At 46.2% G+C, this 16994-nt stretch overlaps 1 protein-coding gene across 4 annotated transcripts in view; it reads right to left on the bottom strand.

Moving 5' to 3' along the window:
- Casp7 (caspase 7, apoptosis-related cysteine peptidase) overlaps positions 1–16994 on the bottom strand; it is a 37814-nt gene that overhangs the window by 20153 nt on the left and 667 nt on the right. Inside the window, exons 1-4 of one of the 4 annotated variants that reach the window (XM_013515832.1) lie at positions 16807–16879; positions 16414–16486; positions 15984–16083; positions 9434–9543 (exon numbers count right to left, since the gene is read on the bottom strand). In XM_013515832.1, coding sequence (XP_013371286.1) covers positions 9434–9543 — 110 coding nt within the window. In that variant the 5' untranslated portion in view covers positions 15984–16083; positions 16414–16486; positions 16807–16879. Of the gene's footprint in view, positions 1–9433; positions 9544–15983; positions 16084–16413; positions 16487–16806; positions 16884–16994 lie in introns of those variants that run through there. The other 3 variants (XM_005387789.2, XM_005387792.2, XM_005387788.2) reach the window with 3 other exon arrangements.

Raw genomic sequence — 16994 nt, 5'->3', positions numbered from 1 at the left:
CAGCAGGGTCCAGAATGCAGAACAGTAACATTCTTGGGTCCTCATTCTTACACAACCATTTCCTTCACCCTCTTCCCTTCCGCCGAGCAGCACGAAACACCACCAAAGAGGAGCGCTCCTCTCCGCAGCCAAAGTAGGCTTCGCCCTGTGACGGCAGGGGTTGATTTCATCATGTAACGCTACACCACACGTTTCCTACTTATGAGAGCCTGTTCATGTGAGAGGCAACAAGTCATGTTTTCACAGTACTTTTTATTACTGGGCGGACTGTTCTATGCTAATACATAGGGTTTCAAATGTCTGATTAGCGTGTACTCTGCGCTCCCTGCCAAAACTCACGTTCACAGCTAAGAGCCAGTGTAATGGCGCCAAGAGCCACTGGGACCTTTAAGTGGTGATTAGTCTTGGGGGCGCCGGCCTATAGAGTGGACAGTGTAGTACAGGGACTGGGTTCGTTCTGAGAGCGGGTTGGTACAGTGTGGGGTGGGCCCTTCTGTCTCCCCTTCTATTTCTGCATGTGCCTGCTTGCTCTTTCCTGCGTTCGCCCGAGTTGAAGCAGCATATGGCCCTTATTAGAAGCTGTGCAGCTAGCTACTGGCACTAAGCTCTTGGAAGCTCTGCTTCCAGCACCATGGGCAAAACAAGCCTCTGTTCTTCCCGATTCACCAGAACGCTTGAGTTACGGCAACAGAGGGTGGACCTGGACACCATGGAAACCTGATTATTTAACTCCCTTCCTTAGTTTTTCCTTACCCTGTCATACTTTCCCCTCTAGCAGGACTAAGAGTCTGAAATGCCTACAGGTATTCTACACATGGAGAAGTGACAGCCTCACAGTTCCTGGGCTTGGTGACCCACTTGAGTCGTGTGCAACTTGCAGACCCTGAAATGGTCCTCTGGCGCCCCCTTCAGGGCGTCACTGCAAGCCCCACTGCAGCAGCTGCCCATGCAACATCCTTCAGCTGATGTGAAGCAGAAAAGACGCAGTGTATCTGAAGAATTAAACTCCCTGACCCACGTGGGTGGAAGAAAAAAAGTGCTGTTGAAGAATTCATTTAGTTGAACAGCTCGATGCTACCACAGTAATAGGCGGCGTGTGACAGAAGGTTGGGGCCCTGGACCCTTCGTTAGGCCTGCGCTTAGTCCTGGTCCTGCTGGACGACTACAGGTAAAACACGCTGGTTTTACTGGTCTCTCTGGTCTTACTTTCCTAGCTCACAAAGGAAGAGAGTTAAAGTCCAACTTTAATATTGTAAGTCTGTCACTCCTTCCTTCTCAGGTGTATTCAGGTAATTTGCCTTTACTTAATTCTCACTAACAGATTAGGGAGAGGCAGCCAGTATTCTGGAAACAGAATGTGAAGGTCTGTGTATTGAAAAGCAAACGCCCTGGGTCTATTTCCTGTCAGGTTTTTGTAGGGGCCCGGACCTGCCTCTTCCAGGCAATGGCGTGTCCACCGCGTGTTTACTCGGAGCACAGGCCTGGAGTACGGAAAGGCTAGCTTCTGATGTTCAGCATCTCTTCCTTGAAAAGAGCTTTCCCTCCCCCACATGAAAGGCAGACACCTGCTCTTCTAATCAGACAAACAACGTGTGTTTTGTAGGACCCTGCTCACATATTAGACATACTGGTAGCCCAAATTTCCATCAGGAGAAAAAATTACTACCAAGTGGCACGCATGAAACAATCTCTGGGGGAGGCACACAAAGATGATACCAAGGAGAAAGCCCCTGTGCTCTGAGCCAGTGCCTCACAAAACGGGAGCTTGGCAAACTTTAAGATGGGGCCTTTCTTTTCTCCTGAGATGGAAAGACAAAGAGACCCTTCAGCAGGCACATGAGGCCCGCCAAGGACAGGGGAAATCCAAGGCCGTGTGAAATGTGTTTGGTACTTTGCTTTTCTTGAATTCTGACCTTGAGCAGAGCTCAGATAGGAGCTGGACTCCTAGCTAAGGTGGCCGAGGAGAAGAGCATCTTCCAGGCTGCTGCAGGGCTTGGCCCTACAATGGCTCTCAGTGGCTTGTGCCAACAAGACCCATGACCCCATCTGGTGGCCTCCACCCTCCTTCCCAGGAAGAACACTTGTTTGCCTGGCCCGGCCTTACCGTTAGTTCTGCCCTGGCCCCGAGGCTCCCCCTGTTCCCTGGAACCCCAACTGCCTTTTCTCTTACAACTCAGGCTCCCTTTCCCTTCAGGCCCTTCCTTATCCTTTCTCTCCACAGCTGCTTAGACCTTCTAGGATGTATCCTACAACTCAGCAATGTTACTATTTTCTGTGGCGATCCTTAGGCATTCAATAAAAACTTAACTTATCCAGCTATGGTTGCACATGCCTATAATCCCAGCATTCTGAGAGGCTGAGGCAGGAAGATTGTAAGTATGAGCCCAACTTGGGCAATTCAGGGACCATGTCACAAAAGTAAAAATAAAAAAGGGCTGTGGATGTAGCTCAGCACAAAGGCTTTGGGTTTAATCTCCAGTACTACCTACATATGTGTGTACACAGACAGACAGAGAGACAGACACGGACACAGATATACACACATACACACGAACAAACGAAACAAAAACGACTTTATATCCAGGATGAGGATTACATGACCCAGTGGATAGCAGGTGATCTGTGCTGGATGCTTGAGTGGTACGTTTAGGTCAAAAGAACCCCTGTTCAAGGGCACCGGGGACACCAGGCCTTGTGGTATAAACGGGTTTGTAATAAATGCATACCATATTCACACTGAGTTCCTCTATATAATTTTTTAAGAACCTAAATATTTTACAAATTTGTAAACTATCTAAAGTATTTTTTCCCTTGTGCATTTCTGTTTCCTAAATGTTCTTCAATCATCAGAAAATTAGAAAACATTTTCATCTATATAAATTTTAAGAAAGGTAAAGAAAAGTTGCTGTAGGGAATCTTGGAGATGGAATAAAATGATTTTGTCCTGCCACCTAGTGGCAGTGAGGAAAAAAACCCACGACAGACGGGTCAGAACTACGTGGGGCCAAAGGCCCACCCAGATTTTTGGGGAAGGAGACTTCTGCTTCCCAGAGTCTTTGCGGTCTCTTGGCCAGGCTGACTGGGCAGTCTGGTCCTGAATTAGCGACAGGTAGAGGCATTACTGCTCCTCCACTGCCTTGCCTGATGCGGTTCTGAGCAGAACAAACAATCCCAGTCCGGACCCTCAGGGCGCAAAGATTAAAGTAAAGGCATCCTGGGGCCAGCCCAGGGCTGGCTCTGACTCAGGCTTCAAGTCACGCTACTTGCGTAGGACCAGAGGACATCGCTGTTCTCTGCGGGCCAGCTGTCACTTTCCTCATCGGTTCTTTTTCACCCTCTCCTCCCACTTGGCCATGAAGTCCTGTTGCGACACCTGCCAGGCACCGTTGGCATCTGGCTGCCCTGTTCTACCCGACCCATCCCACTCCATCTAACCCCTCTCCTCGTCCTCTCCCTGGGCCCCTGCACAGCTCCAGCTGCTGCTCCTCCCAGAGTCCACCCAACTGGTTAAATCCCTGCCCTGCTGAACGCTTTACTGACTTCTGCTGTCCTCAGGGTTCCCAACCACCTCCACGACCTGTCCCGCTCCTGTTTTCCCTCCAAAAACCAAGTACTGCTGGCAGAGGCCTCACTGATCTCACCTCCAGCTGCAGCCCCGGGGCTGACACAAACCTGGGCTGTGAAGGTGCCTGTGAGAGCCTGGCTGAGAGCTGGGTGGGGGAGGCAGGTGAAGGAGTACAGGTCCCGGCTCAGCTGCTGATCAACTGTGGGCCTGGGCACTCGGGGCTGAGGTGCTCTCTGCCACTCCACACATACTTAATTAATAAACGAGTGAAACGATGCGTTGCTGGCCCAAATGGGATCTGAAGTGGTTCATCTGAAATCTGACGATACTTTATTAGAGTAAAAAAAAACCTTTCTAGCCAGGTGAGGTGCTGTACACTTGTAATACCAGCACCGCATTCTGGAAGGCTGAGGCAGGGGGATCAAAGTTTGAGCCCAGACTTGGCAACTTAGCAAGACCCTGTCTCAAAATTTTAAATAAATACATACATACCTAAATAATAAATAACTTTCTTTTTTAACAAAGTTAAAAAATACAAGAAAAAATTAAAAATTTTCACAGTATGTCACAAATCCTAATTGAATTTTATTCAAAATGACTTGTTTCTGCTAGGTGGTTAGTATATCATCTACTGCGTGGATAGTCAGGTCCCTAAAACAGGTAAACAAGCAACTAACATTTCACAACCTGAAAGAAAGACATTAAACTACCACTTGTTCTACCTCAAAATTGTTTAATAATTTATCAATTCTGTCTTACACTTCATGCGACTATAGTGAGCATTTCAGAAAACGGCGTTTAATTTAAATACTTCCCAAGGGTACCGAGCATTTATTTTGATGATATTAAACAATCTCCCATCAGTCATGCTACAATAAAAGATACACCAGGCCAGAATGTAGATTATCCAAGCCAAATTATCTCTCCTAAGGACGGAGAGAAGGCAAGAACCATACTGCAGATCCCTGGTATTTCTGCAAAATAAAAGTGTTGGCTACGGTCTTCAAGCGGGGGGCCTCACAGACTCTCCAAGAGCTGCATATAATGACAGCTTTAAAGGAACAACCAGATTCTCAGTTTGCACTTGTGTATATTTTTCCTAGAACTGGTCCAGGAGACTACCTTCCATTCCCATTTTTCCAGCTCCACTGCATACTGAAGGGCAGACTTCCTCACCTTCGCTACAGCTGTTAGAATCGCCACATCCACCGAAGCACAAGTAAGACAATCTGCGAGTCTCCTGGAGTCAGGCAGGCCCTGTGGTGGGGCTTCCCAGTAAACAGGAGTCTGAGATGAGTAAAGTACAGCACTAGGGTGGGGGGCATTTGGGCCTGGCTCTGAGCTGCTCCAAATTCAATCACATATAAAAAACATGAAATACATGCACACATATACACACGGATGGAACAGAAGTGATGACGGTTCTGGTTTAATGACTTTGTCTCTTTCATTTCCATTATCCCAAAGAGATCACCAATGTTGAGGTACAGTCCTAACACAGCAAAGCAAGCACTGATGCCAGGAGGTAAACACAGATAAACACAAGTAAAAGGGCTTTGTGCCTTTTTCTTCCTCCTTTCCTCTCTCCCTCCCTATGCATGCATCCATCCACCCATCCATCTACCCGTAGATCCATCCAACCAACCAACCAACCAACCATCCATCCATCCATCCATCCATCCATCCATCCATCCACTCACCCATCCATCTACCCATCCATGCAAGAGTTAGAACTCAAAACTCAGAAACAAGATGACCATCACAAGAAACCCAATAACACATTTACTGAGCTGAAAAAATGATATCAGATCTTTACTGACAGAAAGCAAGTCTGGGCAGGGCAACTGATGCCAACTAGATGATACAGCAATTTCCATAAATGCATGAGCTACACTGGCAGCTCCAGGGCCTTGATAAAAATATACTTTAAAAGGATAATGCCAAATGCTTACAAATACTACTTAATTGTCTTTCAAAAAGGGATATTCTAAGTTAAATTGGTTCATATCTAAATAACAAGGGGGACAGGTTCAGTAAACAATTGTTTGAGAAGTTTTGGTCCAGCGTTTCCAGGGTACTTCTCAGACACACACAAATAAAAACCTGTAAAGGCTGGGTAACAGTTTCTTTTGAAAGACAAGTAATTTCCCATTTGTTATTTCCAACATAACGGAAGAAGGACCTAGCTGAGGTGTCAGTTTTGGTACAGCACTCAGAGAAATTCAAACAACTAAAAGATATTACTAGAATAAAACTCCTACTATCCTTTGTAATTGATTCATGATTTTTCAGTACTTGTCTCTCTAAAGAGGAAAAACAGGAAAAAAGCCAATACTGAACTCTTTCTTAGCCCAGTAACTTACTACTTGTATTTTTAAATTATTTGAATATTTATCTAGAAACAATTTTTAAAGCTCTACCCACTCCACTGTATGTTATAATTTCATGTTTTCAAATTTACACAGATATGCACACACATATGTGAATATGCTAGAGATCTATGATGGGGTGACAATAACAGACCTTTAAGCAAATGTGTTTAATACATCAAAATGAAATGCAGAAGAAAAGTAATTTAGGAAAGCTGAGTTCAGTGGGTGTCTTTGTTTTCTCTTGTTGCTGAGACAAAATACCCAACGCCCAAAATTAAGGAAGGAAAAGGTTTATCTAGCTCACAGTTTGTGGAAGTTTCAGTCTATAATCAGCTGGCTCCAAGGCAGGGTGGCAGGTCACAGGGGCAACACTTCAAGGCAGCACAAGACAGCAAAAGCAGTAAGAGCAGAAGTGGGGGGAAGGAGCAAGCCTCTTTTCCTCCCTTACAATGGATGCTGGCTATCCACCTACCTCCTTTTAGTGCCCTCCTCTTGCCCACGCTCAGAATGAATAAAAAAACATCCTACAGCATGAAGGGCATCACCCCAGGATGCATAACTGCTGAGTCACTTGGCCAAGCCGGGTAGACTCAAGTTGACACAATGCATCAATTAGAATGGGGTCCCAGACAGGAGCCATGATGATATCTCTCTCTCTCTCTCTCTCTCTCTCTCTCTCTCTCTCTCACACACACACACACACACACACACACCCTATAAAAATTTTAGCTGTTAAATGAGGGCTGTTCATGTATTTTTTAAATAGGTAAGACATAGTTATAAAATCAGTACAAATTTAGATTCAACTAGGTATGTTTTAAAAATGATCTTCAAATGTTAATTTTCACCATACACCCCTTTTTCACAATTTCTGAGAAGTGAAGACTTCACTAAGTAAAGACTTCACAGAAGTAAAGACTTCACTAAGACTTTTGAAATGACTACTTCCTGTTTCTTTTTCACTGAGTCAATTTGCTTAATCCAAATAGTCAAGCAGGGATGAAAAAGTAAAGTACTGTTACATCTTTCCAAACTATTTTAACAAAAAAATTACAGGTCACCTTGAAATAGTCAAAGGAATATGTAGGGCCAGGGATGTAGCTCAGCAGCACAGCACCTGCCTGGCAGGGGCAAGGCCAAGTTCGATTCCTGGTACCACAACAACAACAACAACAAAGGAATATGTAGTTTTACAACATAATATTTGAAGGCAACTGCTCTAGAGAGCTTTCCTTGTGCGGTGGACGAGCCTGGACCAATTTAACTCCTGGCTTTGGCAACTAGGAATTGGGACTGTATTTTCCATCATTTCACTGGATATTTTTGACCCTAACCAGCAACCAATGGATTTGGGTATAGTGTTCATGTACATTCTACTTTTTTTTTTTTCCTCCGGTACCAGGAATTGAACTCATGACCTTGTACTTGCCAGGCAGGCGCTGCGCCGCTGAGCTAAATCCCCAGCCCCCATCCTACTTTCTTGAGTCCTGCCTGGGGTGAGGTGATTCAAGGCTCTCTCTAGAGGTCACAGGTCTCTCTGCCGGGTGGGACTTGGCCTAGGAACTGCAGGAGCCTCTTTACCCCAGTGACCTCCTCATCCCAGGACCACTGCTGGATGCCTGAAGACACAGAGAGTACTGAACTGTGTAATTTCAGGTCTTTTCTACCTTAACGAAGATTTATCACATACTGTGAAAGTTATGGCTTGTATCTCCACGTGCCCTCCAAAGCCTCATGCGATCATAACTGGAGCTTTGAAGGTGGTGGGATTAGAGTGTGTGAATGTGGATTAAGGGTTGGATAATGGAAGCCCCACCCTGGATTTGGTGGCACCAACTTATACGCTTGTAGCCTGGATGGAATACTGTACAAAAGGATAAAAAGAAGGCAGGCTTGCTGCTGCTTGCCACGCCACATACTATTTCAAGCCCCCTGCCATGCCACCCCGCCTTCAAGCCAGCTGATTATGGACTGAAACCCCTACAACTGACAGCTGAAACAAACTTCTCCTCCTTTAAGGTGGGGTCTTGGGTATTTTGTTTTCACAAAGAGAAAAGTAACTAAAGACAGCAGCTGAACTTTGGCAGTTTGATGTGACAGCACCCTGAGTGAGAATTTCTTTTTCCTTCTTCGCAATTTCATGGATGGGAGAAGATTCAGTCTTACTGTAGATCTCAGCAACCTCAACACAGGATTTTTTTTTTTTCTTTCCTTATTAAACTGGGAACTTTCACCTTTTTGCTCAGAGGAGACTTTACACCTTCTCTCTGGCATATCTGAATGCCAGTATCACTGTTCTTGGCTTTGGGGGCCGTATTTAAGTAATGTAAGGATTATGTGAACACAAGCCTTGTGATGTCTCCACAGATGCTGTGATAACCGAGGGAGCTACTGAGTAACCGGCAGGCAGCATGAGGGTTCGCTAGGCAAAGGGAGGCGTCACCTCCCAGGCGGGACAGAGCATATGGTGCAAGATTTCACCACACCATTCAAGGTGGTGTGCAATTTAAAACTTATGAACTGTTTATTTCCCGAATTTTCTGTTTAACATTTTCAGACCATGGTTGACGGCAAACCACTAAAGGCAAAACTACAGATAAGGGGAGGGGGTGGGACTACTGAACAAAGAGATCTGCTGTTTCTGAGCCCTGGAAGGTTCCTCGTTTCTGTCAGGAGTTCCACTCACTGCCCATCCATGAGCAAGGTTAACAGAAGGTATGGGACTTCACCATGTCCTTGTGGCCCTAGCTGTAAATGGAAAGAGCTCGACGGAACCTTTACGTGAGTGGTGGTCATATGTCTGGAGTCTCCATGAGCCCTACAATGTATTGACTGTCCTCAGACAAGCAAGCTATGAAACTTCTTGGTGCCTCCTATTCCCCACCTGTTAAACAGTGGTATCAGAACCATCTCCTGGGATGATATGGACCAGAGGCACAATGCCAAGCTGGTAAACAAGAGTTTAATTTAGTATCACAGGCAAAATTTAGCATTTTAAAGATGAACTCAAGAAAGACAAAGGCAAAAACCAGTGGACAGGAAGCAGTGCCTCTCCACAACTGGCGTGCCTCTGACAGCACAGGGCGGGGTGAATCACCCTAGTATCGCCTGTCCCTTGGCTCTTGGGCTCTGCCTCAGTCAGGCTCATTCCCACCTGGCAGCAGCAGCCCAGGCTCTGCTCCGATGTTGCCTTCAAATCACCCCCAGCGAGAGTAGAACCTTCTTCCTGGAACTGCACCCCCCCAAGATACAGTTACTAAGCAGGAAACTCTCAAAGCTTGGGTCCCCTACCCTTAGGCCTGCCGTAGTGCTAAGATGGTGCACATGGGCACCCCACTGCTCTCACATGCTGCCAGCAAGATCCTGTGCAGACCTCCCACCATGCATAGCATGTGTTTTTTCCCTGAATGTCCCCTGGGATGGTGGAGCTGGAAGAGGTATGGCAGACCGACCTAGCTGAAGGTCTCTGATCCACCCAGCAAGCAAGGAAACTTACTTTAGGAGTGCTGACACAAACGAGATCCGGTCTGGCTTAGCATCAACTGCATCTGTACTTGCAGACTCACCAGCTCCCTGCTCTCCAACATATTCCCGATCATCTGCCATCTGGGAGGAGGAGAAATACATCAGGAAGCCCGTATTCACTGACATCAGTGGTATGGTGATATTTTTAAATGACACTCACTAAGCGACACAGTGTTAAACTAAGCACAACGGTGAGTAGCTGTCCACATTTAAGCTCTAGAGTTACTGCACCATCAACGCCTTCAAATACACTCCGGACATTGTTATAGAAGCAATCAAAGTCCTTGTCCTTGGGGAGCTTCTAATTCAGCATCCACATTTTTGTTCAATGTTCAGTGCATACAAGAAACAGGAAGATCTATCAAGATTATCACAACCAGAACTTCCCCTACATTCTTGGCAGGCCATGAAGGGCCCATCCTCTGCCTAGCAGTGTTCAAGGACAATTCAGAATCAGCAGCAAACTAGGGTGTTGCCTTTATGTGTGAGATGGTTTTATGTGGTCCTATAAAAATAGATTTCTATTAAATTATTTTCTTGCTCAAGAATCTTGAAGAGATCGCCATTAGCTGAAAGTTCAGATCTGCTTAATATCCAGGCCCTCTATTATCCAGTAAGAGTGTTAGCAAACCGTGGTCCCCACCACCTGTTTTGTCAATAGAGTTCTACTGGAACCCAGCCCTGACCATTCCTTTACACGTTGTTTTTGGCTGTTTTCTCCCTCCAAGCAGAGTTGACTGATTATGGCTCACAAAGCCAAAAATATTTACTACCTGGCTGCTTAGCCCTGTGTTCATTCACTACACAGCCCTCACACTTGTCTTCTTTTTTGAGCTTTGCCAATTGCTTGGCTCCCACAGGACAATGTAAGTTCATTAGGCAGAGGCATCTGGCAAACAGATGGTGCTTATTCAATATTAACTGAGTGGAAGGCTAGAAGAAATGAACGGTCCAAGCGAAAGGAATTAGCTGAAGGTGGTACACTTAGTACAAGAAGAGCCAGCTCAGACTCATTTCTCACAAACCAAGTCCTGTCTCACTCCTCAGGCAAGGATTAGGGATGTGCTCTCAGCAACAAAGGGAAACCTCTCCCGACTCCCACTTCTACCCGGTTTCAACCTCTGAGTAAGAGTCCTGAGCCAGACACAGTTCTGCATACCTGTGAGGGCTCACGGATGATTCCACTCGGCTTGAAAACAAGAAGCCAACTATTTCACTACCCATTTTGTTTCAGAGTACAAACAATGACTTTCAGAGGTAGAAGGATGAATCCAGCTCAGAGAGGGAAAACTGAGGCCTAGTACCCTTGAACTCTTGAGCGTCATTATGGCCTCCGCTTCCAGCTGAGCTGGGGGTGAGTGGGCAGTGGGGAGAGAATGAAGAGGCAGGAAGAGTCCCACCGGTCCACAGCGATCAGGACGTGTGCTTCTTAGCACATCTTGGGTCTGCCTACTGTGCTACCAACGTGTTTCTGGGTCAGGGCAGATTTTTCAGATTAGGATCCAAAATGTTCCTCAAAAATAGAGATAAGCCCATCCACAGAGGAGATGAACACAAGGCCAGGCCCAAAGCAAACACTCCACAGTTTTCACTGTCTCTCCTCCACACATTTAGACTTTGTTACCTTTCAAAGTGGATTCACAAAGCATTTAGTTAAGTATTTTAAAAACTAAGAGGTCAAAGTTTTATAAGGTCCACTGGAAAAAGACCCTACCTTCAAGATGTAAAGTTTTGACTTCTGGCAAAATTAACCTTAAAGGCTGAATCTAGGATGTAAGATAATAATAAAAAATGTGACTGTTATAGAAAGAAAGAAACACGTCAGCATGAAGGTAGCGGAGGAGACTCCCGCCCCATCATTCCACAGAAAGGACAACCGTGGCAATGACCCATGGACAAGAACACCTTTGTGAGAGCACAGAGGCTCTTGAGGCTTCTGCATACCTGGTGGAATAAGACACCAGCACATGGACGCAGGGATGAAGGGAAGAGGGGCAGTCTCACTTCACCACCTCACCCTTCCCCAAGACAACATGGCAAATCGAGAACTCTCAACAAAATGAAAAAGCAACTTTTGCAATGGGAGAAAATGTCTCCAAACCTTGCAATGCCTAAAGGGTCAATATCCAAAATATACAAGGAACTCACACAACTGGACAGCAAAAGCCCACTCAGTTTAAACAGACCGCTGGCTTGGATGTGAAATGTCCTCATAAAGCTTGGCCTCCAGTATGGTTCTACCGGGAGGTGGTGGAAACAAGGTGGGCCCTGGTGGGAGGCCTGCAGGTCATGATTAGGGTGCCTTCAAAGGGGACAGGGAGAGCCCAGGCCCTGCCTGTCTCACTCCTCAGCCATGAGGGAAACAACCTCATGATGTGTGACCTTGCCACAGGCCCAGAAGTGCCCAGTGGATCACAAACTGGAACCGCCACAACCTGGAGCCAAAACAAACTTTTCTGTAAGTTGATTACCTCAGATATTTCTTATAATGGTGACTAATAGACTGAAGCAGACATTTCTCCCCTAGAAGACACACAAATGGGCAGCAAGTACAGGAAAAATTTTCAAGTCATTTATCATCCAGGAAATGCAAATGAAAAACACGTGGGATATTACCTCATACTTGTTAGGATGGTATAATTTAAAAAAAAAGTTTTGATGACCACATGGATAACAAGGGAATTCTTACACACTGTTGGTAGGTATGCAAATGGGGTACAACCACTATGGGAAGACAGTGTGCAGTTTCTCAAAAACTGAAAATAGAAATTCTGTATGACCCAGCAGTTCCACTTCTAGGTCTATATCCAAAGGATTGGAAATTGGTACCACAAGTAGATATTTGTACCACCTTGTTTATTACGGCTTTATTCACAAGAGCCAAGACATAGAAACAATCTAAATGATCATCAACAGATGAACTTTTATTAATTTAATTTAATTTTAGACAAGGTCTTGCTAATTGTCCAGTCTCGCCTCAAACTCACAATCCTCCTGCCTCAGTCTCCCAAGTGCTGAGATTACAGGGTGCACTACTGAGCCTGGCTCAGGTGAATGGGATTTTTAAAAAAGTGGTCTATTTCACACACTGATGGAATATATCCACTGATGGAGACCACTACGAAGCAGACCTGAGCAGGACTTAAATTAAATTGGCTTTTCATGTTCACTTGTGAATCAGTCCAAGGCCTAGGCTCCTTGTCTGGAAATGGAGGACTCATAGTAGGTGAACCTGTGTGAGTCACTAATTCCTACTAAAACCTGCAGGTGAGTCACTAATTCCTACTAAAACCTGTAGTGGTGATGAAGCCAGAAAGCCTCAAAGAATAAGACAAGATCATTGCCAAGGACACTTGGATCCAACCTCAACTAGATAAAGACTACAGCCTCAGGCATCTTACTCCTGGGTGGATTAACTTAATACCTTACTTGGAGAAGTCCTTGAGTGGTTCCACCTTCTTGCGTACTCCCCTCCGTTCTTCTGATAACCAAATAAATATGGGCCACCCACAGAAGGTGTTGGTCTTAGCCCTAAGAGAATCTCAAATTCTGTGAGAGGATTTTAATCTTCCTGGAGGCCTTAAATCATTCCACTCACTTCTTTTTATTTAGCCTTCACCATATACTCATTTGGGAGACTGCAGACCTGATCAGCCCACAATAACTAAAGGAAATTATTAATCCGATAATCCATCCTTAAAGAATAAAGAAATTTTACTGTTTATGACAACGTATCTGGACCTGGAGGGCATTATATTCGACAAAATAAACCAGGCAGAGAAAAACGAACACTGTACTATCTCACTATGTGTATCATCTACTATTCAAGCTTATAGAAGTAAGGAATAGAATGGTAGTTGCCAGATGTTGGGAGAGGAGGGAAATGATAGTCAAAGGATACAGAATTTAGTTATGGCAGATGAATACATTCTGGAGGTCTACTACATAGTATAGTGCCGATGGCTAACAGTATCATATAGTATAGTTAAAATATCCTAAAAAGTTAGTTCCTATGTTAAGTGTTCCCCCCTCACACACCTACACAAAATAACAGTACAGAGGGAAGGAGGAAACTTTAGGAGATGCTGGATATTCACATTTAAACAGTTTTTGTGGAGATGAAGAAAGACTTCTGTAATGGTTATTTCTATGTTGATGGTGACTTAGATTTCACAAGTGTATATATCTGTCTCCAAACCTAAATCTGTACATTAAATATGCACAGCTTTTTTAGGTACCTTAATAAAGTCGGTAAGAAATCCAAACATTTATTTTAATATTGTTGGGACTGCTGAGAACAACTTTGGAAATGTCTCTTCATTCATTTACTGACTACGACCTGGAAGTCCAAGGTCCTAGGACCCTGACTCACTCATGAGCGAAGTGACCTGGCTGGCTTAGCAGAGGACAGACACTGATGAAAGACGGTACAAATGCTGAACAACTGTGGTGTTTGTCCTGAGAGCGGACAATGACTGTTCATACAAGGGACATCTCTAAGCCAAGGAGGCATTGGGGGACAATCTAAGGGAGAAAGCACTTGTCCTGAGACCGGGAGGTGGAGGCAGAGAAGCCAGGGCAGGCACTGAGGCAGAGGGCATGTGAACGTCCCACCAAAGGAGAGGACAGCTTCAGCTACAAGGGGCCTTAGCTACAGAGATGTGGAACTAGGCTGGTTTCTACAGCTCAGTGGTGGGACGCTTTCCCTCTACACTGGACCACCAGGTCTTTGGTGGGAGGCCTACAGCATTCTGGGGGGTGGCCTCTGCACACCGTTTAGGGTGGCAGGATGTCTTCTTGCCAACAATCTAAGTCACTAGAGGTGGCCCTGACTCCTAAATCTCTAAAGCTAAACATTCAGTTGCTTCCTTATTCTCACGGAGCTGTGCTTGAGTTTTGGAACCATCTGAAGTGCCCAGAGTGGGTTGCCTGACCTCAGGGAGCTCTTTCAGCCAGGCCAACACTTGGTTTTGACCGCTGCTTTCCTCTCATCCTCACGGCAGCCCAGCTAGGAAATCCAGCTCTACTCAGATCCACTGTGCTGCCTGGAGAGGGCCTGCCTAGTAGTATTTTCTCGTATCTGTGTTATTCAGGGGTTATGGTTTACCCTACCGTTTAAACATCTCACACTTTTTTCAATGACTTTTACTCATTGCTGTGTTTTGTCTTTCAAGGATTCAGGTGTTGAAAGTTGGTTCTTGGCATGGTAATGTTAAGAGATGGGAGGACTTGAGAGATGGAACCCAGTGGGAGGTGATGAGGTCTTGCTGGGGGTACTGCCCTCAGGAGAACTTAAGATAGTTCTTCTGGGACCTTGAGTTGCTTTCTCAAGAGAGCTGTTATTAAAGAACTGGCCTGGCCACTCCCTGGCTGTCCTGGCTTCCTGTCTCACAATGTGATCTCTCTTTGGATGTGTGATGCCATCCACCACGAGTCCCTTCACCAGAGTTACACCGACGCTGGCACCATGCCCATGAACCTCCAGAACTATGAATTAAATAAACTTTTTGAAATATAAAGTTACTTAGCCTCAGTTATTTCATTATAGTAATGGAAAACTGACTAGCACACACCCAAGGTACTAACAATGCCAGAAACATAGTAAGTCTCAGTTACTGTTATTATTCTTGCACTGTTACTCAACAGTATTATAACTGTATGGAGACTGAGAGTTTACCTTAATCATCCTCTCTCTTTTTAAATCATAGAAAAGTGTCAGGTACATGCAGTCACTCAACAAATATTTCTTCATAAATAGAACTGAACAAACTACTGGCCAAACAGAACTCAAGGGACCTGGAGGGTGGTTAAGAGTTCAGGTGTGGCCACCAGCGGATCTGGAAGGGGTCAGCTCTCTCCATGTGTTAGCCAAGGAACTTTAGAAAAAGTACTCAATCCCTCTGAGTGTTGTCTGCAAAATGGGACAATGCTGGTGCCTAAGTCACAAGTGGCTGTGAGGTCAGATCAAACAATGCACGTAAAATGCTTGGCCTGGTGTGGCTCCGTCTAAAACCTCAGTGTTCTCTAGTATATCACTACTGGCTCCGAGACTGAGAATACATTCAATTGTCAACTTTCACTGATTAGTTTAACACCATATTCATATTTTAAACAGTTTTTGTGGAGATAAAAAAAGACTTCTTAATGATCATTTTTAAGCATGCTTAAGGGGTGTGCACGTGAGAGGGGCACGTGTCACACAGCTGAGCGGGAAGAGTTCAGCGCTGCCTAAACTTTTCTCACAAGGGCAAGATGCAACTGCACCTGCTTCCTTTGTGGTAAGTGTAAGTGACATCATACAATCTTTGCCCCACTTCTTCGCCCAATAAAGACATTCCTCCTAAAAGGCTCAAAGAGTAGAAGCCTACAGACCTCAGTCCCTGGTCGGGGAAGTGGGGGCTCTGCCCGGCACTCAAGCATTCCCGTGTCATCTGAGGTTCACAGCTCTGCTAAGAGACTGGAGACTTCATCCCTATCTTGAACAGAAACTTCAGTTTCTCCAGAGAGATTATGGAACTTACCTAACACCACACTGTTTACAGGTAGCAGAGGTGGACCATAAACCTAGGGGCAGCAGTACTGAAGAGGTCTGGGTATCCAGAATCGGAAGCAGGAGACAGCCTACAAGGAAACTAGGATCAAGGCCACCTTAACCGGGAGTTCCTGGGAAAAGGTCTGGTAATAATTCACCCAGAGCTACCCACACGTAATTTTATTTCCCTATAAACTGGAAAGCTAAATACAAGGGTAAAAAGGTTGCAAAGGTTGCTTGGAGACCAAGAGTCTGGACAACCAAGTGTCACCTGCCTGTTTGCCATCTTGGGTACCTGGAAGAGCCCTACCCCAAGAATGACAATAGCTCAATACTCAGCCTTGGCAGAGCCTTACTGAGCACCAGAATCCCCTCCCCTCCACCCACATTGCGACAACCAGTTACCACAAGATTCCTACTTAACAGACAGGCACGGAGAGGGTCGAGGTCCCACAGGCAGCAAGCAGCGGTGTGGGAATCGGGAACCCAGGTCTGTCGGACAAGGGGACGTCGCTCTTACTCTAAGTGCTAGATTGCCCTTCTAAACCCATTCCTCCCGCCTGGCCGCATCCAAATGCTACAGGGTGCCCCGGGACCCCACAGTAGGAGGGCAGGGAGAAGCACCCCGAAAGTAGCGAGGAAGGGGCTCTCGCAGGGGCGCGGGGAGCCCCTGCACCAAGTTCCAGCGCCAGCCCTCTGGGCCACTGGTCCTCCCCCACCCCCAGCCGGCGGGCTCCGCGCGAGCGGTGGCGGAGGGAGGGGCGGGCAGGCGGGAAAGGCAGGGCGCGAGGAGGAGCCAGGGACCACGTTACCGTTCCCACGCTGCCTGAGCGGCCAGACCTCGCGGCGATCTCCGTCCCTCTGCAACTACGGTCCGAGGGCCGCCTTGGTAAAATCGAAAGTAAAAAGCCCCAGCGCCGTCGGGGGAGGAGCCGCCCGGGACCGGACGCTGGGCGGGGCGGGGCCGCGCGTGCCACCCCGCGCTCTACCCCGTCGGCGG

This window comes from Chinchilla lanigera, unplaced genomic scaffold (genome assembly GCF_000276665.1).
Source record: "Chinchilla lanigera isolate Chin_1 unplaced genomic scaffold, ChiLan1.0 scaffold00030, whole genome shotgun sequence".
Lineage (NCBI taxonomy): Eukaryota > Metazoa > Chordata > Mammalia > Rodentia > Chinchillidae > Chinchilla > Chinchilla lanigera.
This window is presented reverse-complemented; position numbering and strand designations above follow the sequence as displayed.